Consider the following 17,641-nt stretch of genomic DNA (forward strand, 5'->3'; position numbering starts at 1 on the left):
AACCAGAAGCAACGAAGTGAGAAAAAACTAGCTTACAAATAAAATTTTAATTATAAATAATAAATAAACACAAAATCAGTTCACTTAGGGCTTAGGCGAAAGTTCTGATGTAACAAACCCAAAAAATACAGTCGAGTTCAGAAACTCCTCCTTTTTTAGAAGATATTTATAACATATATTAAAAAATTACAAGATCTAAAAAAAATGTTTTGGCGAGAAGATCAAAAAAAATAATTAATAGAACAGTAGGTATTTATAATAGAATTAATTAATAGCAAAATTAACACAATTAAGTGGTATTTAGAACTGACAGATTTATTTTTAACGTTATAATTTATGTTTCATTAATGCTTAATGTTATAAGCATTAATGTCAAGGAAATCGGGCAAAAATAATTTTTCAAAGAGACAAATATGTTAGATAAGGCTCGATTTAATAAGAAATACCTTTTAAAACTAATGGGCTCGCATTGTTGACCGATAACAATTTTTTTCGCTCGCGGTTGTCCATTACAAGCTGTCAAGATTTACCTAATATTAATGAGGTTTGGGTAAGCTTGATAATCAAGAATGTAAATTAAAACGGTCTGCCTTTCGAAGCCTTTCGGGCTCTTTCTTAGATGCATTTTATTCACCAATAAAGACATCATTCTTTTGATGTTTGTGTTAACAGTCAATACTACAAGCAATTTAAAACAAAACAAAATTGTATTATTATTAAATGGTATTTTATCATTAAAATATTCTAAACAAATAAGTTAATTTACAATGTTTGCGATTTTCCCATTTACCTAGTTTGTTCCAAGTACCTATTTAATTAACTGGCGCCAAATTCATTCGATAAGATTGATCTTAAATCATAAGTCCCCGCCTTAACAAAGGCAAAACTTACGTCAAAATGAGTAATTATAGCCAACTAGTTAGCATTTAGATAAACGGTATTTAGCGGTGTCACAATGCTGGTAAACCTGGTATCTATATAACTATAGGCATTAATTATTATTCTATCGTAGTAATTCATGTGTTTTTTGCAATATAATATTTAGTATTTGTAAGGATTTTCTGCACACTTTTAATAAACATTATGATCATATAAGTCTTTTTTTCTGTATAACATTCAAACCGAATCTTAATTTGAATCATCGTAAATAATTTATTTGTTCTGTATAAAGCTACTTAGCCTTAGCTACCGTGAACAAACACAATGAAGCACAAAATTAATTTGGAATCAATATTGTTTTAATCAATACATTGCTCAAACCTGCTTTTCAACATCGATACTCACTTAAACAGAACTAGAAAATGCTTTTATACAAGCGAAGTGATAAACCATAAGCTTTTGTGTTTCTATTCTAGTCATGAATAAGTAAAGCAACAATAGTCTCGCTCAACATGGAAAAAAGTCGTGACCGAGTCGAAGGCAGGTCGGCAGGATGCTACGGGCGTAAATAATGCCGACGTCCGATGTTAATTATCGCTCCATCGTTAGATATGACCGACGGGCAGACCGAAATCGGCGACCGAGAGCCGTTGCGACATCGCGAGAGTCCGTCCGTCATTATCTGAACGGTGCATCGCCCACCGATCAACCTAGAACCACCTGCGAGTTGTGATTGTACCGTTTTGGCAGCACATTGTAATTCTTTTGTTGCCATTGCCATTGTTTCCACAGCAATGACTCGATATTTCTGACCATACAATCGATCCCTCTAGATAAATAAAATAAGATGATGCATACCGCTGTCATGGAATTATAGATACGGATAATCGGAATGTCAAATCATGCTTGCTTTACGAATATTGAGACACAGGCAGGTCTAAATTCTTAATTGTAGGAAAATTATTTGCAGCCAGCGCTAACCATTGAAACGATATTTGTTTTGTTAAAAAACTCGTTCATTGATATATAAATGACGAGCTAATCGTTGTTTTATTTGCGGTCGCCACAGACAAATAATCGACAACTAAAAACAAAGTAAGATGCTCTCCTTTGGTTGGAGTTCGTTAATCGTTAGCTGCTTTGTGCTCGCCGCTGCGCAGATCTCGATCCGAGAGCGACATTGAAAAATTCAGAACTCGTGATTTTCGTTCGTGTACTTCATTTATTTTCTGGAAGGCCGTGAATATTGTTTGAGGCAAAATTATCTGACAGTTGCTCGCTTTTCTCTAACGGACGTTATGAATATTAACTGCTGTTATTACTTTAGAATTGAGTAACAGTAGCGTGATCGAGTATTTGAGCTGTTTATATTATGTAATGCAAATCGTAAAAGAGAAGGGTTCGTAAAATATTTGCACTTTTAAAGGCATGTGAGATACCTACACATAGTTATTATAAAATTATACTATCGATCTGGGAATAATAAGCCAATAGTGCCCTGGGGACGGGAATTTAGGAGAAATGGAGGATGTTTGCGTGTCTGCCCTCAAGCTGCGATACTTGCATGCTTACTAATGCATATCATTATGTGCAAAATCATATCGCACAAGAGGACAATTTATAAAGTGAAATTAAGTTAAATGTTTGATTGTCTTGGATATGAATAATTTACGTAGCGAGTGAAATTTCGTCATTTAATACAATTATTGTAAAAACAAGATAAATAAAAATGAACCAGTATATTCTTCCACATATAAATACAGTTATTTAAGAAATAGACATAACTTTTAAACATTCTCAAGAAACTAAATCCAAAAACAGAAAATATTTTTTGTATAATATTTGTACTAAGTCCGCTAATATTTTTGAGTGATGATAAAAAATGTCTCTGAATGTTTGACTTTCGCTGGAACTGATAAAAAGATTACAAGCAAAATTAGCAGTTAAGATTGTACCGTTTAAACTGTTTAACTCCATCTCCGCGATGGAGCACCATAGAATTTTGTCTTTATATTAAGTTATATTTTGGTTGCTATATTATTTTGTCGTATTTTTATTATTTAATAATATGTACCGGTACTGTTATTATATTAGAGTAATGCCATGTAATGTCTTGGAAAAACGTTATACGATATTTTGGTAAACACAGGGTCGAATTTATTATCGATCGATGTGCTTAGGGCGATGCAAATTGCGTCGCCTCTTATCGATGCACTTTATCCTGGGTACTTTTGTGCATATTTTACATATATTTGCAGCCGATAGCCAATGTGGGCGGACTGTGCGGCCGCATGGTTAATACACATTACGAATCGCGCTCACGTAGACGCGCCTTTGGGTACGTAATGCACAATTTGTGTGGACTTTTTTGTCTAGCGGTGTTTTGTACGTTTTACTGCAAACAAAATCACGTTTACTTGACTCACTGGGCTTATTTACGATATGAATACAATTAACCATTGTAAACATTATTGATACATATTATTATACTTTAGAGAACGTTGACCACGTCGCTTATTGAAAGTTATTTAACATTATACAAGATCAACAAAACGCTACTTTTATTTTTGAAACATGACTAAAAGTTGAAATATGATATTGCGATATCTGCGTTGTAATCTCTGACATGTAACATAATTGCGCAGTCCCGGGGGGATAGCGGTGCAGACGTGGCCATTCCACGGTCACGAAGCGATCTAAACACAGAGTCTAACCCTAAACGATGCCACCATATCCGACCGCACTCACACAATATTTATAACCCACCCTTTCTTGAAATACCATAAAACAGGAGCATTCGAAACGTTTGTGATTTATTGGGTTTTACATAGCTTGGCTGGACAAAATACTGTCGATACGCTGCAATAATTGAAAGATGTTATAGTTTCGAGAATTGTCTTCTTAAGTTTTACAAATACAATAAATATTCTCTTTTGCAATGCGATACGATGTCGTTTATGAATACAAGACTAAAAATGATATTGTTTTCTTTTATTCATTTATAAATCACATTACGGCCTCAGGTTAGATACAACCTATAGACATAAGGAAAGAAAGTATATAAGTACCTATGTATACACTTTCGTTCATTCGATCACCATTAATTCGTCCCACAAATAAAAAAATATAGGATTAAAATGACCTGTACCAAAAATGATAAATTGCATCACGATCACCATAGTAGCAAAATAAAGGCTTACACCATTGTGATGGGGATGCAGAATGAAATTAGGTGTAATAAAATGGAGTAAAGCAATAAAAGAAGTAACGTCGAAATTTTTGAAGCAAATGAGTAGAATGATTGATGTCCGTGAATTTACGCTGGCTTGGTCAAGAGACAAAATTGGAAGGTCATTTTTCAGATTAATGTCACTCTTGTGTATAGGTATGTGACAAAGTTTTAAATTGAATTTAATAACTGGTATAATGTAATATCGCTTTTTAAAGAAATCGTCTCTATCCTTCCATATTTATACAACAATTTTTAATAAACGATTCTTACTATTTATTTAGTGTGAAAAAGATAATTTACGTATTTCTAAATTAATCAATTCTAATGTAATATCGCTTTTTGAAGAAAATCGTCTCTATCCTTCTATATTTATACAACAATTTTTAATAAACGATTCTTACTATTTATTTAGTGTGAAAAAGATAATTTACGTATTTCTAAATTAATAAATTCATTGGCATCCGATTAATAAATTAGTGGCTTTTGGAGATTTAAAATAAAACAATTGCTAAAAAGTTTGTAAAAAATGTTTATTTACATATTATAAAGGTAACTTTACAAAAGCGTTAATAAGCAGTCTATCAAAAGTACATATTTACAAGGCAATAGTAGTAATTTATTACAAAAATATATCAGTACAATTTACAATAATCAAATTGAGTAGATAACTACTTAATTATTAGGTGTCGATGTTTAATAAATGGTACAAAAAGCGTGTAAAATAATTGTCATAATCGAAACGCTTTAGCGTGGGTCGACCTTTTTTTCTTCGTTATTTCAAATTTAATGGGTGTAATATGTCAAATTGTCAGTAAACATTATGTATTTTGCCAATAATTCTTAAAATATGTATGTTTCTTTTACAATAGTTTTTACTAAATATAGGTAAGAACAATACGAGCTGAGTATAATTTTATGATGAGAAATCGAGAAACATTTTTTTCTTTTAGATACGAAATAAGAATTTTTGATCATTAAGGATAAAATGTAAAACAAAGAAGATTTCCATTCGCATAACATTTGCTGCATATCATCATTATTCAACAGACTACAACATGTATTCGATGTTTCTTATTAATCTAGTAGCGTACCACTATCAATTATCAAAACTTGATTAATCGTCGATACTACATTCTGTCATTTCTCTTCCCTTAATCGATTACTTCAAACACAACCTATAGGGGGTCCGATCTGAACTATGCATAAGAGTTCCATAATTAATCTTTTGTTTTTGTACTTTAAACTGAAACAGCTTGTGGGTTGTAGTCCCAAAATGTTCCACTATGATGTCCATAAAAAGTCTTAATAGCGTGACGGCATATAATTAGTTCGGAATTTGCTATAATGCAGCCTTGACGGCTTATACGGTAGGTATTCCATCCGTGTATTAATTTGATCCTAATTATAAACATAAACCTCAAGCAATAAACTCCGACATTTCGTAAGCGCCCGTATTTTCTAAACAATAAATTTTATTAACACATTTCAATTTATTTACTTGACAGATAGGATCGTACAAAGGGCGTTAATTGCTGCTTCTCTTACGTAAAATCTCGTGGGCGTTTCGAGATGTGTTCTATGCATGCACCTCGAGAGCGTGCTCTTGCATATACAAAGAAAAGATTGAGTCATCATAACAAATGCGCAGCATCTCTCGCCAGAGAAATCTGTACAATCGGCGTCTTCTTATCTATGACGGGTCCAATCATTGTGCTCCGAATTCTTCATACTTCATTGTACGGACTGTGAAGGTAACTTTATGGTGAGTTGGTGACACCATATCTATCAACAAAAGTTTGGCAATTAGTTGGACAGTTAAATAAGCCGTAAGCTAAGCTAAATCACCCAATATAATATATGATTATAGGTTATCAAATATTTTCGAGTGTAGGGAAATTGGAAAACAAAAATAAAAAATTATCGGTGCTGTAAGAAAAAATCACAAAATATTTCGAGTTTGAAAGAGAAATTGTAGTAGACAATACTCAGAGTCTACAAAACAGCCTTTTTCTAAATATAAAATGTGAGTCGATGTGATTGTACCCTAAGACTTACACTTCCCTGTACCTTTGTTGACTTGTCGAGTTTTGTCCGAATAGCTTTTTGTAAACGTCCAACGGCTGCATTTGTAAAGCTCGGCTCTAACTTAATAAATCTTATCTAAAACATCTCATCAAACAAGTATTCCTTCTTCGGGGTCAACGAAAAAAGTATATCGATATCGAGTCAATTTTGATGTTATTAATTGTGATTTATAACATACATGCATTCTCATTTAGTAAATATTATTTTCATATTATTTTAAACCGTTCTTGATACAACCTTGAAATGTATTATTTGTATTTATTTAATAGCTTCATTTTATGTTTAACGAAATAAATTAATTGTATGCATATTGTATATTTTATGACTTATTTTTATGCTCATATTCAAAATATTGAAATGAATCCTATTTATCATTCTGTCAGACATTCAAGTTACACATTTGTCGAGGGAACAGCTTGAAGGCTGCATTTTTAGAATTATTAATTTGCTTCGTGTTCTTGTACTGTGTTAAACTGAACGATTTTCTGCAAAAGTAATAAATAAAACATACTTCATCGCGGTACGGGATTGTTTTGTTAAACTAAATAAATGGGAATTTAAGTATAGGCTCTACAACATTAGCAGATTCTTTGTTTTTACGTGACTTCATGAGATAAATGTAAATTATTTACGATATAATACAAACTTACTGTCTTATTTTCATAATTCATGTGTAAACAGTTGTTATGAAAAAAAATGTCGGCTCTATTAATAACAGCCATTATAATCTTAAAATAAATAACATTGAAATTAAATCTAACATTTTTTTTACAGGTTGAAGTCGTTATTTTGGACAAGAACGACAGTCCTCCTGAGTTCAAGAACATACCACCAGCTTACATGGCTTCAGAGGATCTCGCGCCGGGCCAACTCATAGCGGCCATCACGGCGGAAGACCCAGATACCATTGGCACCATCACGTACAGCATACAATCAGAAGAGGCCACTCCATTCTCACTACATCGGCACACTGGGGAGTTGACCCTCAAGGAACCGTTGGACAGAGAGACGATTCCGGAATATGAAGTGGTCATACGCGCCGACGACGGAATGCAGTTCACAGATGTCACAGTAGTTATTCAGGTAAAACTTGACTTTTTGTTATTCTTTATAACAACTAAGTTTAACACATGTTTACATTGAAATTAACGAAGTAACAATAAACTTTTAACCCATCTATAATATTATAATTGCATTTAATATGAAAGGGTTTAAGTCATCTCTAAAGTGAAAACTTTATCATAAACATTGAAATAGCAGTTAATACTACAATTACTGTAAACAATGACTTTATAAATACACCGACGTCCTTTCCACGTACACCAAGATAAACAAGAATTACAACTTAATCAACGCAATTGAAACTAACATTAACATTACCATTTCTAGGTCACAGATACGAATGACAATCCGCCAGTTTTCAAGGAAAGCGCTTACTCCTTCGACATAGCTGAGAACGCGGCGCGAGGCTCCGTGGTAGGCACCGTGGCGGCCGACGACCTCGACTCGGGGCCCAATGCTCAGCTCACATACACCGTGATTTCGGACTGGGCTAACGATATCTTCTCGTTGAACCCGCAAACTGGCGTTTTCACGCTCACAGCGAGGCTTGATTATGAGGAGGTGAGCTGATATATAAAATATGGCAGAACGTATTTGAGCATATATTTTCCCTTAGTAACTAACTAAAATATTGCACAACATGCATGGAAAGAACCGCTTCTAGACTTACATTAATTTACTTTAAAAACTGGACTTAGTGAAGCGATTGAAAAATTAATTTTAATCTTAATGTGGCCGTGCATATAAACTAGATATAAATTTATAAGACGCTGATCAGACATCTAGATCCCTGATGCATTCATAGTTTATCTTAAACAATTCTTAATTAAAATATATGCGAAAGAATGCCTTCAAGTGTAAAACGTAAATTGATTATATGGTTCAATTAACTAGAATTAATCCAAAGTTTAAAACATGATTTAAAAATAAAGCGTAACGACATTACGAGGTGCGTACTTGCACCGTAAAATAACATAAAAACATGCTTAAAGGTTAAGTGATTAAAATCGGCCAGATAAACGTTCTCAGGAGTAAATAATAGCCAATTACTGTCGCTCTTTCGACGAACTTCGTTTGTGCGGTAATGAGTTTTATTACATCTTTTATTATTAGATCATGTTCCCGAACATGTCAAAACCGATTAAAATGTAACACAATAGATTGGATTATAAAATATGCTATGCCGCATACAATAAAATATGAATAAATGCATACATGCATGCAATGTTACATAACTAATAAGTTACACATATAATTATTTTTATAATGTATTAATATACTTTAGTACCTAATAATAAAATAAAACCTATTTAGCAAAGTAGGGTTTATATTGAAATGTAGGTAAGTTATGTGTTTTAAATGGAGTTTATTTTTTATTTTTATACTCTCGGTTTAAATTAAGAGCTTCACTTAACAACTGGTTACAAACACATGAAAAATAAAAGTGTTAATTGAAATATCAGATTGAAAACATATATTTTTAATAATTTATGATTATTAACCGTTTTTACGTCTTTATTTTTCGAATTTATAACACGGTAGATAAGATATGTGAATGTTTTAAAACAATTTATAACTTTGTGTCAATCGTTAATACTTTAGGGATACACTTTTATCCATTTTTTTAAACGAGAGAATATGTATAGGACAGTAAGCTAATTTTAATTCCCTTTAGGTCACGTTTATGTAAGATATTGGAGCGATACATATAAATATAACATTTGCAATCGTTTTTATTCCTATATGTAGGGTTTGCGAGCGAGGTCGCTCATAAAATTTCTTGGTAACATTGTCTTCGCTTACAAAGCAAACCTGAAACTTGACCGGTTGGACCGAGGCTTTCAAAAACCGTCCTCTTGACCATTTTTGTGTACTTAGACATATTGCGGTTGAAACAATTATCTCAACATAGATCTACAGTAGGGCGTTGACCGTTTAAAGTTGTTCTATAACACGAAGTAACGATCGAAACTCGTTCATAATATTAAGTTTAACAGTAAAATAATATGTTTTTATTTTTTTAAGGGCACATTCTATTCTTAAGATACCTTAATCATGTCTTTTATCAAATATTTCACTAAAATATTTTTGTTTGCATTTCTTTCTTCTGTAAGTTATTTCAGTTTTTAATTAAAATAGCAGCTATATTTTTTGCTATTAAATGTCATCATTAAAATTAAAAAAATAATAAAACAGTAGCGTATCAGTTAGGTACTATTAATAAACAAACAAGAGAATTATGCAAAGGAATGCAAATTGTCGCATGTATTCTGAAATGCGAATGCAATGGTGCACAAGGACTCATCAAGTCAGACGGCGCTGCTAATTAGTAAAAACAATTCGCTGTACATTCGTTTTCTCGACCGCCCGCCAATTCCGGGTACCGCGCTAGAGAGCTGCTAATTTCATCCCAGTACAGTTTTTTCGCGTCGCGCATCATATTCGGCATTTGCCAACTCGATCCGCCATCGAAATTAAGGGCCGAACAATGTCTGACAAAGCGGCCGTCTGCAAAACATTCAAGAGCCGGATTCCGGGACCGCTGCCCGTTTTTTAAATGGTCATCCCGCTCCACGATCCACGAATGAAAGAGCTTGTCATAGCTGGAAAGTTTTGGTGACCTATTATATGGAAAATTCAAATACCATGCCGGGGTCTTGAAATGTCACTTCGTCGCTTGTAACTGAGACTTGTGACTGGAATAAAGATATACATGTATAGAGCATTCGTCAGTCGCCGTCGTTATGTGACTCGAATTAATAAAAGATTCATAACGCAATTATAACATTCAATTGTGTTACTTTGTGGTTACATTGTACTTAATAATTTCTTAACGATTTGTCTGAACCCAAACAATAAAGAGCAATCCGTAGTCATATTAATTAATTTATTATATGTATATTACACGTTTTTTAACTACTATATTATAGTTTGCTCCTTTTAAGCAAGCAAGCAAGTCACATAGACTATTTTTATTAATTAATATTTATAATTTAAGGAGTCGTATTCATATTAAGCTAATGACAGAAATTTGATAATAATATGTATCGTATCTCTATTTCAGACGCCGCATTATATTTTAGTCACACAAGCACAAGACAATGGCCAGCCATCTTTATCAGGAACGGTTACTGTATACATTAATGTTATCGACCTGAATGATAACGCTCCTATTTTCGACCCGATGAGTTTTTCGAACGAAATCCTTGAAGACGTACCTGTGGGAACATCCGTAGTGACTGTTAGTGCGACTGATTTAGATTCAGGTAAAATAAACGTTTCGTTTTATATTGCTTTACGAATAACATATTAATAATAATAATAAATACGAATTTTACATTTAATGCTTACAATTTCAAGTGGTCATGGTATGTATTGTAAAAAATCGGGTATGATTAATTTTGTGGTGTATTGTTATGTTAGTAATGTTTTAATATAAACTTTTCAGGCTGGAATGGGAAACTGGCATACAGTATAACTTCAGGTGACGACGATGAAGACTTTATAATATCTTCAAATGGAACAATTCATACAGCAAAATTATTGGATAGAGAAAAAATATCTATGTACAATTTAATTATCACAGCGAAGGATTTAGCAAAACCCCCAGAACCTAGATTATCTTCTACTGTTCAGGTAAATTCATAAAAATTGTTTTAAAATTTTTGTTTTTAAGTTGAATAAAATGAATTTCTATACTACCTTATCTACATTTTCATAACCATTGAAAAATATTTACAGGTAACAATTCAATTAAAAGATGTAAATGACATGGCGCCTGAATTTGTAAGTGCTAATATGACTACAGTATCTGAAAATATTCCTCTAAATACTGTTATTATGACAATTAAAGCAATAGACAAAGATGAAGGAAGAAATGGTTACGTGGAATATTTTATGGACTCTAGCCCTGATGTCAACGGATATTTTTCTTTGGGAAATGTGGATGGTATTTTGCGAGCAACTGGAAAGCTTGATAGAGAACTTAAGTCATCCTATACAATTACAGTAAAGGCAAAAGATAGAGGCGATCCAGCCCAAATTACGACAACAGAGATTACTATTAAAATACTGGATGAGAATGATAACAGTCCCGTATTTGATCCTAAACAATATAGTGCGTCTGTACCTGAGAATGCAAGCATCGGTGCAAGCGTTTTGCAAGTAAGTTGTCAATTCATCAGAACTTTCTTGTTATCATGTATCTTATACTTCTTCAAGTTATTAATTATTTGTCATTGTTTATATTTTAGGTATCTGCCACTGATGTCGATGAAGACGCTAATGGAAGAGTAAGGTATTCGATAGATTTTGGAGATGAAAACAGAGACTTTAGCATCAGCGAAGACACTGGAATAGTGAGAGTTGCCAAAAATTTGAACTTTGAAAGAAAATCTCGATATGTTTTAACAATTAGAGCTGAAGATTGTGCAAAAGACGATGTTCGATATGATACGGCTGAGTTATCCATATCATTACAAGACATAAATGATAATCCACCAACCTTTTTGGACTCACCATATTTAGCATATGTAATGGAAAACGTTATCCCTCCTAATGGTGGATATATTCTCACCGTACACGCTTATGATGCAGATTCACCACCATTTAATAATCAAGTTCGCTACTTTATAAAGGAAGGCGATGCTGATCTTTTTAAAATAAATGCATCATCGGGACAAATATCACTATTAAGAACTTTAGATAGAGAAGCACAGGATGAATATACATTGTTTCTAGTGGCTATGGATACAGGTAATCTTTATTTTAACAAAATATGATTTTATTTATTTCAAAAATTTTAATTAAATAATTGTTATAATTCCATTATTTCTTTTTCAGGTTCACCTCCACTTACCGGTTCGGGTACAGTTAAAGTAATTGTTCAAGATATAAACGATAACAGTCCTGACTTTGAAAGACAAAGTTACAAAGCGCATATTAAGGAAAACTCCCCACCTGGAACTATAATACTAAACCCAAAAGCAATAGATAAGGACATAGGAAACAATGCTAAAATAAGATACAGCCTACTTGGGGACAAATCTGAAAGATTTATCATTAATCCAGTCACAGGAATAATTACAACTAATGAAACATTGGACAGGGAGGAGTGGGAAACTTATTATTTAATTGTGATGGCTCAAGATTCATCTACTACCGATCCACGAACTGCAACAGCTAATGTTACAATAGTTGTTGAAGATGAAAATGATAACACACCTTCATTTTCTCAAACAGTTTACGAAGTATTTATATCTGAAAAAACTAAGGCAAATGATTTCATTTTTGGTGTTAAAGCAAAAGATAACGATGTAGGTCTGAACAAAAAAATTATTTATAACTTGAAAGGGGAACATCAGGATTTGTTCACCATAAATAAAGAAACTGGTGTTATTAAAGCAAAAGAAGCTCTAAACAAATATAACGATAGAACCAAATTATCACCAACATTTAATTTAGTTATCGTAGCTACGGACTGTGGTATTTCGTCTCGACAAAGCACAGCAGACCTAATTTTAATACCCAAATCTGGAAAAAATTTCCCCAAATTCACGGTAACAAATAAATTAACCTTTACATTCCCCGAAGATACGCCAGAAGGAGTATTAGTGACTCGTTTATCAGCAACGTCACCTAAAAAAGGATCTGTAGGCTTACTTCAATACTCAGTAGCTGGTGGCAATGTTGGAGATGCGTTACGAGTGGAACCAATGAGTGGAGAAGTTTTCATAACAGGAAAAGGATTTGATTATGAAACGATGCCTCTGTACGAGGTGTGGTTTGAAGTAAGGGACTCCGATAATCCACCATTAAAATCATTTATCGAAATAGAAATAAAAGTTTCTGATGCAAACGATAATGCACCCGTTATTGAACAAATGTTATATAATGCTACTGTTCCTGAAGAAGAATCACCACCGCAAACAGTGATAAAAATTGAAGCTCACGATGACGACTCAGATGGAAATGGAAGGATTGCATTCAGACTCGTAAACGATTATGAAGAAACCTTTGTAATTGATGCAGATAATGGTGAAATTTATACTAATATTGCTTTAGACAGAGAATCAATCCCATTTTATGAAATTATAGTTGAAGCAGTAGACCATGGCGTACCACAGCTCACGGGAACATCCACCGTTTTAGTAACTGTATCTGATAAGAATGATAATCCACCTAGATTTACACGTCTTTTTAGTGTAAATGTAACCGAAAATGCAGAAATTGGTTCATTTGTTATTAAAGTAACAAGTTCAGATTTAGATATTGGAACAAATGCTAATGCTACTTATAGTTTTGTAGAAAATCCTGGAGAAAAATTTGTCATTGATCCTATAACGGGTAACGTGACTGTAGCGCGTCCTCTAGACAGAGAAATACAAGATGAATATATTTTAAAAGTTGCTGCGATTGATGGGGCATGGAGATCTGAAACTCCTTTAACAATCACTATACAGGATCAAAATGATAATGCGCCAGAATTTGAATATTCATATTACAGTTTCAATTTTCCTGAATTGCAAAAGAAAAATAGTTTCGTTGGACAAGTTATTGCGACTGATAAAGATAAACAAGGACCTAATTCAATCATTTCGTATTCTTTACAACAAACATCAGATTTATTTTCTATTGATCCTGCTACCGGGGAAATTTCAAGCAAATTCACTATGAACTATAAACGTACACCAGTGAATTCGTCACCTGAAAATACTTACTCTGTTATTGTAGTAGCTACTGATAATGGTAAACCACCCATGTCATCTGATTGCCTGGTCACGATCAATATTGTAGATGCCAATAACAATAAACCTAAATTTAAGCCACATGAAAAGCTTGTACCTGTCCCACACGATGCTACACTTGGAGAAAAGATAATCAGGTTACAAGCTGAAGATACTTTAGATTATGGAATAAACGCTGAAATAGAGTATCACGTTTTTGGTGGAAATGGAACAGCATTCTTTTCAGTGGATAAAATATCAGGATGGATAATAGTCAGCAAACAATTTTATAATGTTGGACAATATTACACTATCAAAGTAAAAGCGGTTGACAAAGGAGTACCACCGCAATGGGATGAAACAAATTTACAATTTGTCGTCACCAGTGAAAATATTCATAGTCCCAAATTTACAGCTCTAAGTTATCAAGTTATTGTGCCTGAAAATGAGCCAGTCGGATCTTCTATCCTAACATTAAAAGGCAACGATGAAGATGATGGTCCTAATGGGATAATACGTTATGAAATTTCATCAGGAAATGAGGACGATGTCTTTAAAATCCACCCCGTATCAGGAGTAATTAGTATACTACGTTCACTTGATTATGATGAGGTTCAAGAATATAGACTCAATATAACTGCAAGAGATTTGGGTTTCAAGCCGAAAGAAGCAACTGCAACAGTTACGATTATCCTAACAGATATTAATGATAACGCTCCTATTTTTAACCAAACTCATTACCTTGCATATCTGCAAGAAAATTCACCAGTAAATACATTTATCTTTAGAGTAGAAGCCATAGATATTGATTCACCGAAAAATGCAATTATTAAATATCATATTACCAATGGAATGTCATCTTTGTTTAAAATAGACTCTAATTCTGGTAAAATATTTTCTAAAGAAATATTTGATTTTGAAGAAAAAACCACGTATAAAATAGAAGTTATGGCTGAAAATCCGGATTCCAGTATGCGTAGCACTACTGAAGTTGAAGTTCATATAACAGGAGTAAACGAATATTATCCAAAGTTTGTTCAACCCGTATTTCACTTTGATGTCTCAGAATCTGCTGAAGTTGGTACAAATGTCGGTGTTATACAAGCAACTGATCAAGATAGTGGTGACGATGGGGTAGTTTATTATTTGTTCGTAGGATCGAGTAACGACAAAGGCTTCAGTATTAATTCACAAACTGGCGTAATAAGGGTAGCTCGATACTTAGATAGAGAAACTCAAAATAGAGTTGTTTTAACGGTACTAGCTAAAAACTATGGAAGCATTCACGGCAACGATACTGACGAGGCACAGATTATAATATCAATTCAAGACGGTAATGACCCGCCAGAGTTTTTACGAAACTATTACGAAGCAACAATTTCAGAAGGTGCAAAGATAGGACACGAAGTAGTACAAGTAAAGGCTGTAGATAAAGATGTGCGCCCACAAAATAATCAGTTTAGCTATTCAATTGTTTCGGGCAATGGAAACCAAGATTTTAAAATTGATCCTCAAAGTGGTGTAATAGAAGTTGGTCGGTATCTTGATCGCGAAACTTTATCTTCTTATTCTTTAATAGTGGGAGCAATAGATACTGGAATTCCGCCACAAACAGGTACTACAACTGTGAAAATAACTTTAACTGATATAAATGATAACGGTCCTATTTTTGACACGGAAAATTTCGATGGTTCAGTTTATGAAAACGAACCTCCTAATACAAGTATCACAACACTCTCTGCAAAAGATCCTGACTTACCTCCAAATGGCGCTCCGTTTTCTTATACAATTATTGGAGGAAAACATCAAAGCTTCGTAAAAGTGCAAAAACATACTGGAGTACTTCTTACTACGAAAAAAATTGACAGAGAACTTACTCCAAACCTAGAGGTTAGGATACAAATAGAAGATAGTGGGACGCCTGTAATGACTTCCAACTATACAATTCATATCAAGGTATTAGACAGAAATGATAATCCACCAACACCTAGATCTGTCCATGTGCTAGTTTATGCTTTTAATAATAAATTACCGCCCAGTAAGATAGCTGACGTTAAACCAAATGATCCGGACATTGTCGGTGACTATAAATGCAAAATGATTAAAGAGTCAACATCAGAAAGTACTCTTTCGCTTTTGAATATAAGAAAAGGATGTGACCTGTATTCCAACTCTGTCAAACCTGGTCAAGGATATTCATTTTCAGTGTCAGGAAATGATGGCATTCATAGAGACGTTGTTTCATCAGTCAGTGTTGAATACTTCTCCTTCAATAACAACACGGTTGAAGAATCAATTACTATCAGAATATTTAACATGACAGCTAATGACTTTTTAACGCATTATTATCGTATTTTATTAGAAATACTTAAAGTTGGTTTCAAAAATAAAGAAAGTGTTTATTTGTACAGTATTAATGAAGGGAAAGGAACTTTAGATTTGACAATAGCTATAAAAGAAAATAATTTAATATGGAAAAGAGAAAGCACAGAAAAATTTCTTAAATCGAAAGAGTCAGAAATAAAGAAAATATTAAAGAAACAAATAATACTTCCCTTTTTTCCTTGTGCTCAGAATTCATGTCAAAATGACGGCATATGTACTGATGCAATCAATGTATTGGATGATACTAAAATTACTGAAAGTTCCACTTTGATTATATCTTCACCACTAGTACAACATGATTATGAATGTCATTGTAATGATCGCTTTATGGGTAAAAATTGTGAGAAACGCCAAGATCCCTGTTCACCAAACCCATGCAAATTTGGAGCACAGTGTAGAAAACAAGGTCACGATTTTGTGTGCTTATGTCCAGACCGTAGGGAAGGTAAAACTTGCGAATTAGAACGAGATGATGCATGTAGCAGCAACCCATGCAAAAACGGAGGATCGTGCAAGGAAAGTTCGGATAGAAATTCTTTCTTCTGTCTTTGTCGACCGGGATATCGAGGTAATCAGTGCGAAGGTCTCATAGACTCATGTAGACCTAATCCTTGTTTACACGGAGGGATATGCATCAGCTTAAAACCAGGTTATAAATGCAGCTGCACAAATGGTCGTTACGGTACACATTGTGAAAGTTCAACATTTGGTTTTAATGAATTGTCGTATATGCAGTTTCCGACATTAGATGCATCTACGAACGACATCACTCTAATATTTGCCACAACTAAATCAGATGCATTGTTGCTATATAACTACGGAGCCCAAACCGGAGGTAGATCTGATTTTATTGCTATAGAACTGCTTGGAGGAAAACCTGTATTTTCATTTGGTGGTGCTCGAACATCAATAACTACAGTTGCTATAACAGAAACAGATAAAAATTTAGCAGATGGGAAATGGTACAAATTAACAGCAACTCGTAATGGCCGCGTTATTTCACTAAGCATAGCTACGTGTACTGACCATGGAGATGTTTGTACTGAATGTGAGCCCGGCGACAAATCATGCTACGATGATGATACTGGCCAAGCTGGGTAAGATATTTTAATATACAATTAATAGCATGTGACGTGCATAAATTTGTTAATATATATTTTTTAATACTACATATTTAGAAATTTGATAATATACCTTACGCAACCCATCACTATAAAAAAGCTATAAATGAATAGGTTATTGTAAATTTTCTATTGCATTAAAAAACACGAAT

At 33.5% G+C, this 17,641-nt stretch overlaps 1 protein-coding gene across 1 annotated transcript in view; it reads left to right on the forward strand.

Moving 5' to 3' along the window:
• Window positions 1-17,641, forward strand: part of ft (cadherin-related tumor suppressor fat) — a 73,497-nt gene that overhangs the window by 52,576 nt on the left and 3,280 nt on the right. The window contains exons 2-8 of the mRNA XM_090120536.1: window positions 6,971-7,279; window positions 7,586-7,819; window positions 10,323-10,524; window positions 10,707-10,894; window positions 11,000-11,422; window positions 11,512-12,013; window positions 12,101-17,465. Of these exons, the coding sequence (XP_089976662.1) occupies window positions 6,971-7,279; window positions 7,586-7,819; window positions 10,323-10,524; window positions 10,707-10,894; window positions 11,000-11,422; window positions 11,512-12,013; window positions 12,101-17,465 (7,223 nt within the window). The remainder of the gene's footprint in view (window positions 1-6,970; window positions 7,280-7,585; window positions 7,820-10,322; window positions 10,525-10,706; window positions 10,895-10,999; window positions 11,423-11,511; window positions 12,014-12,100; window positions 17,466-17,641) is intronic.

The sequence above is a fragment of the Colias eurytheme genome, chromosome 4 (genome assembly GCF_061535395.1).
Source record: "Colias eurytheme isolate Ceu_HAF_F1 chromosome 4, ilColEury1 Martin Lab GWU primary, whole genome shotgun sequence".
In the NCBI taxonomy this organism is placed as follows: Eukaryota; Metazoa; Arthropoda; class Insecta; order Lepidoptera; family Pieridae; genus Colias; species Colias eurytheme.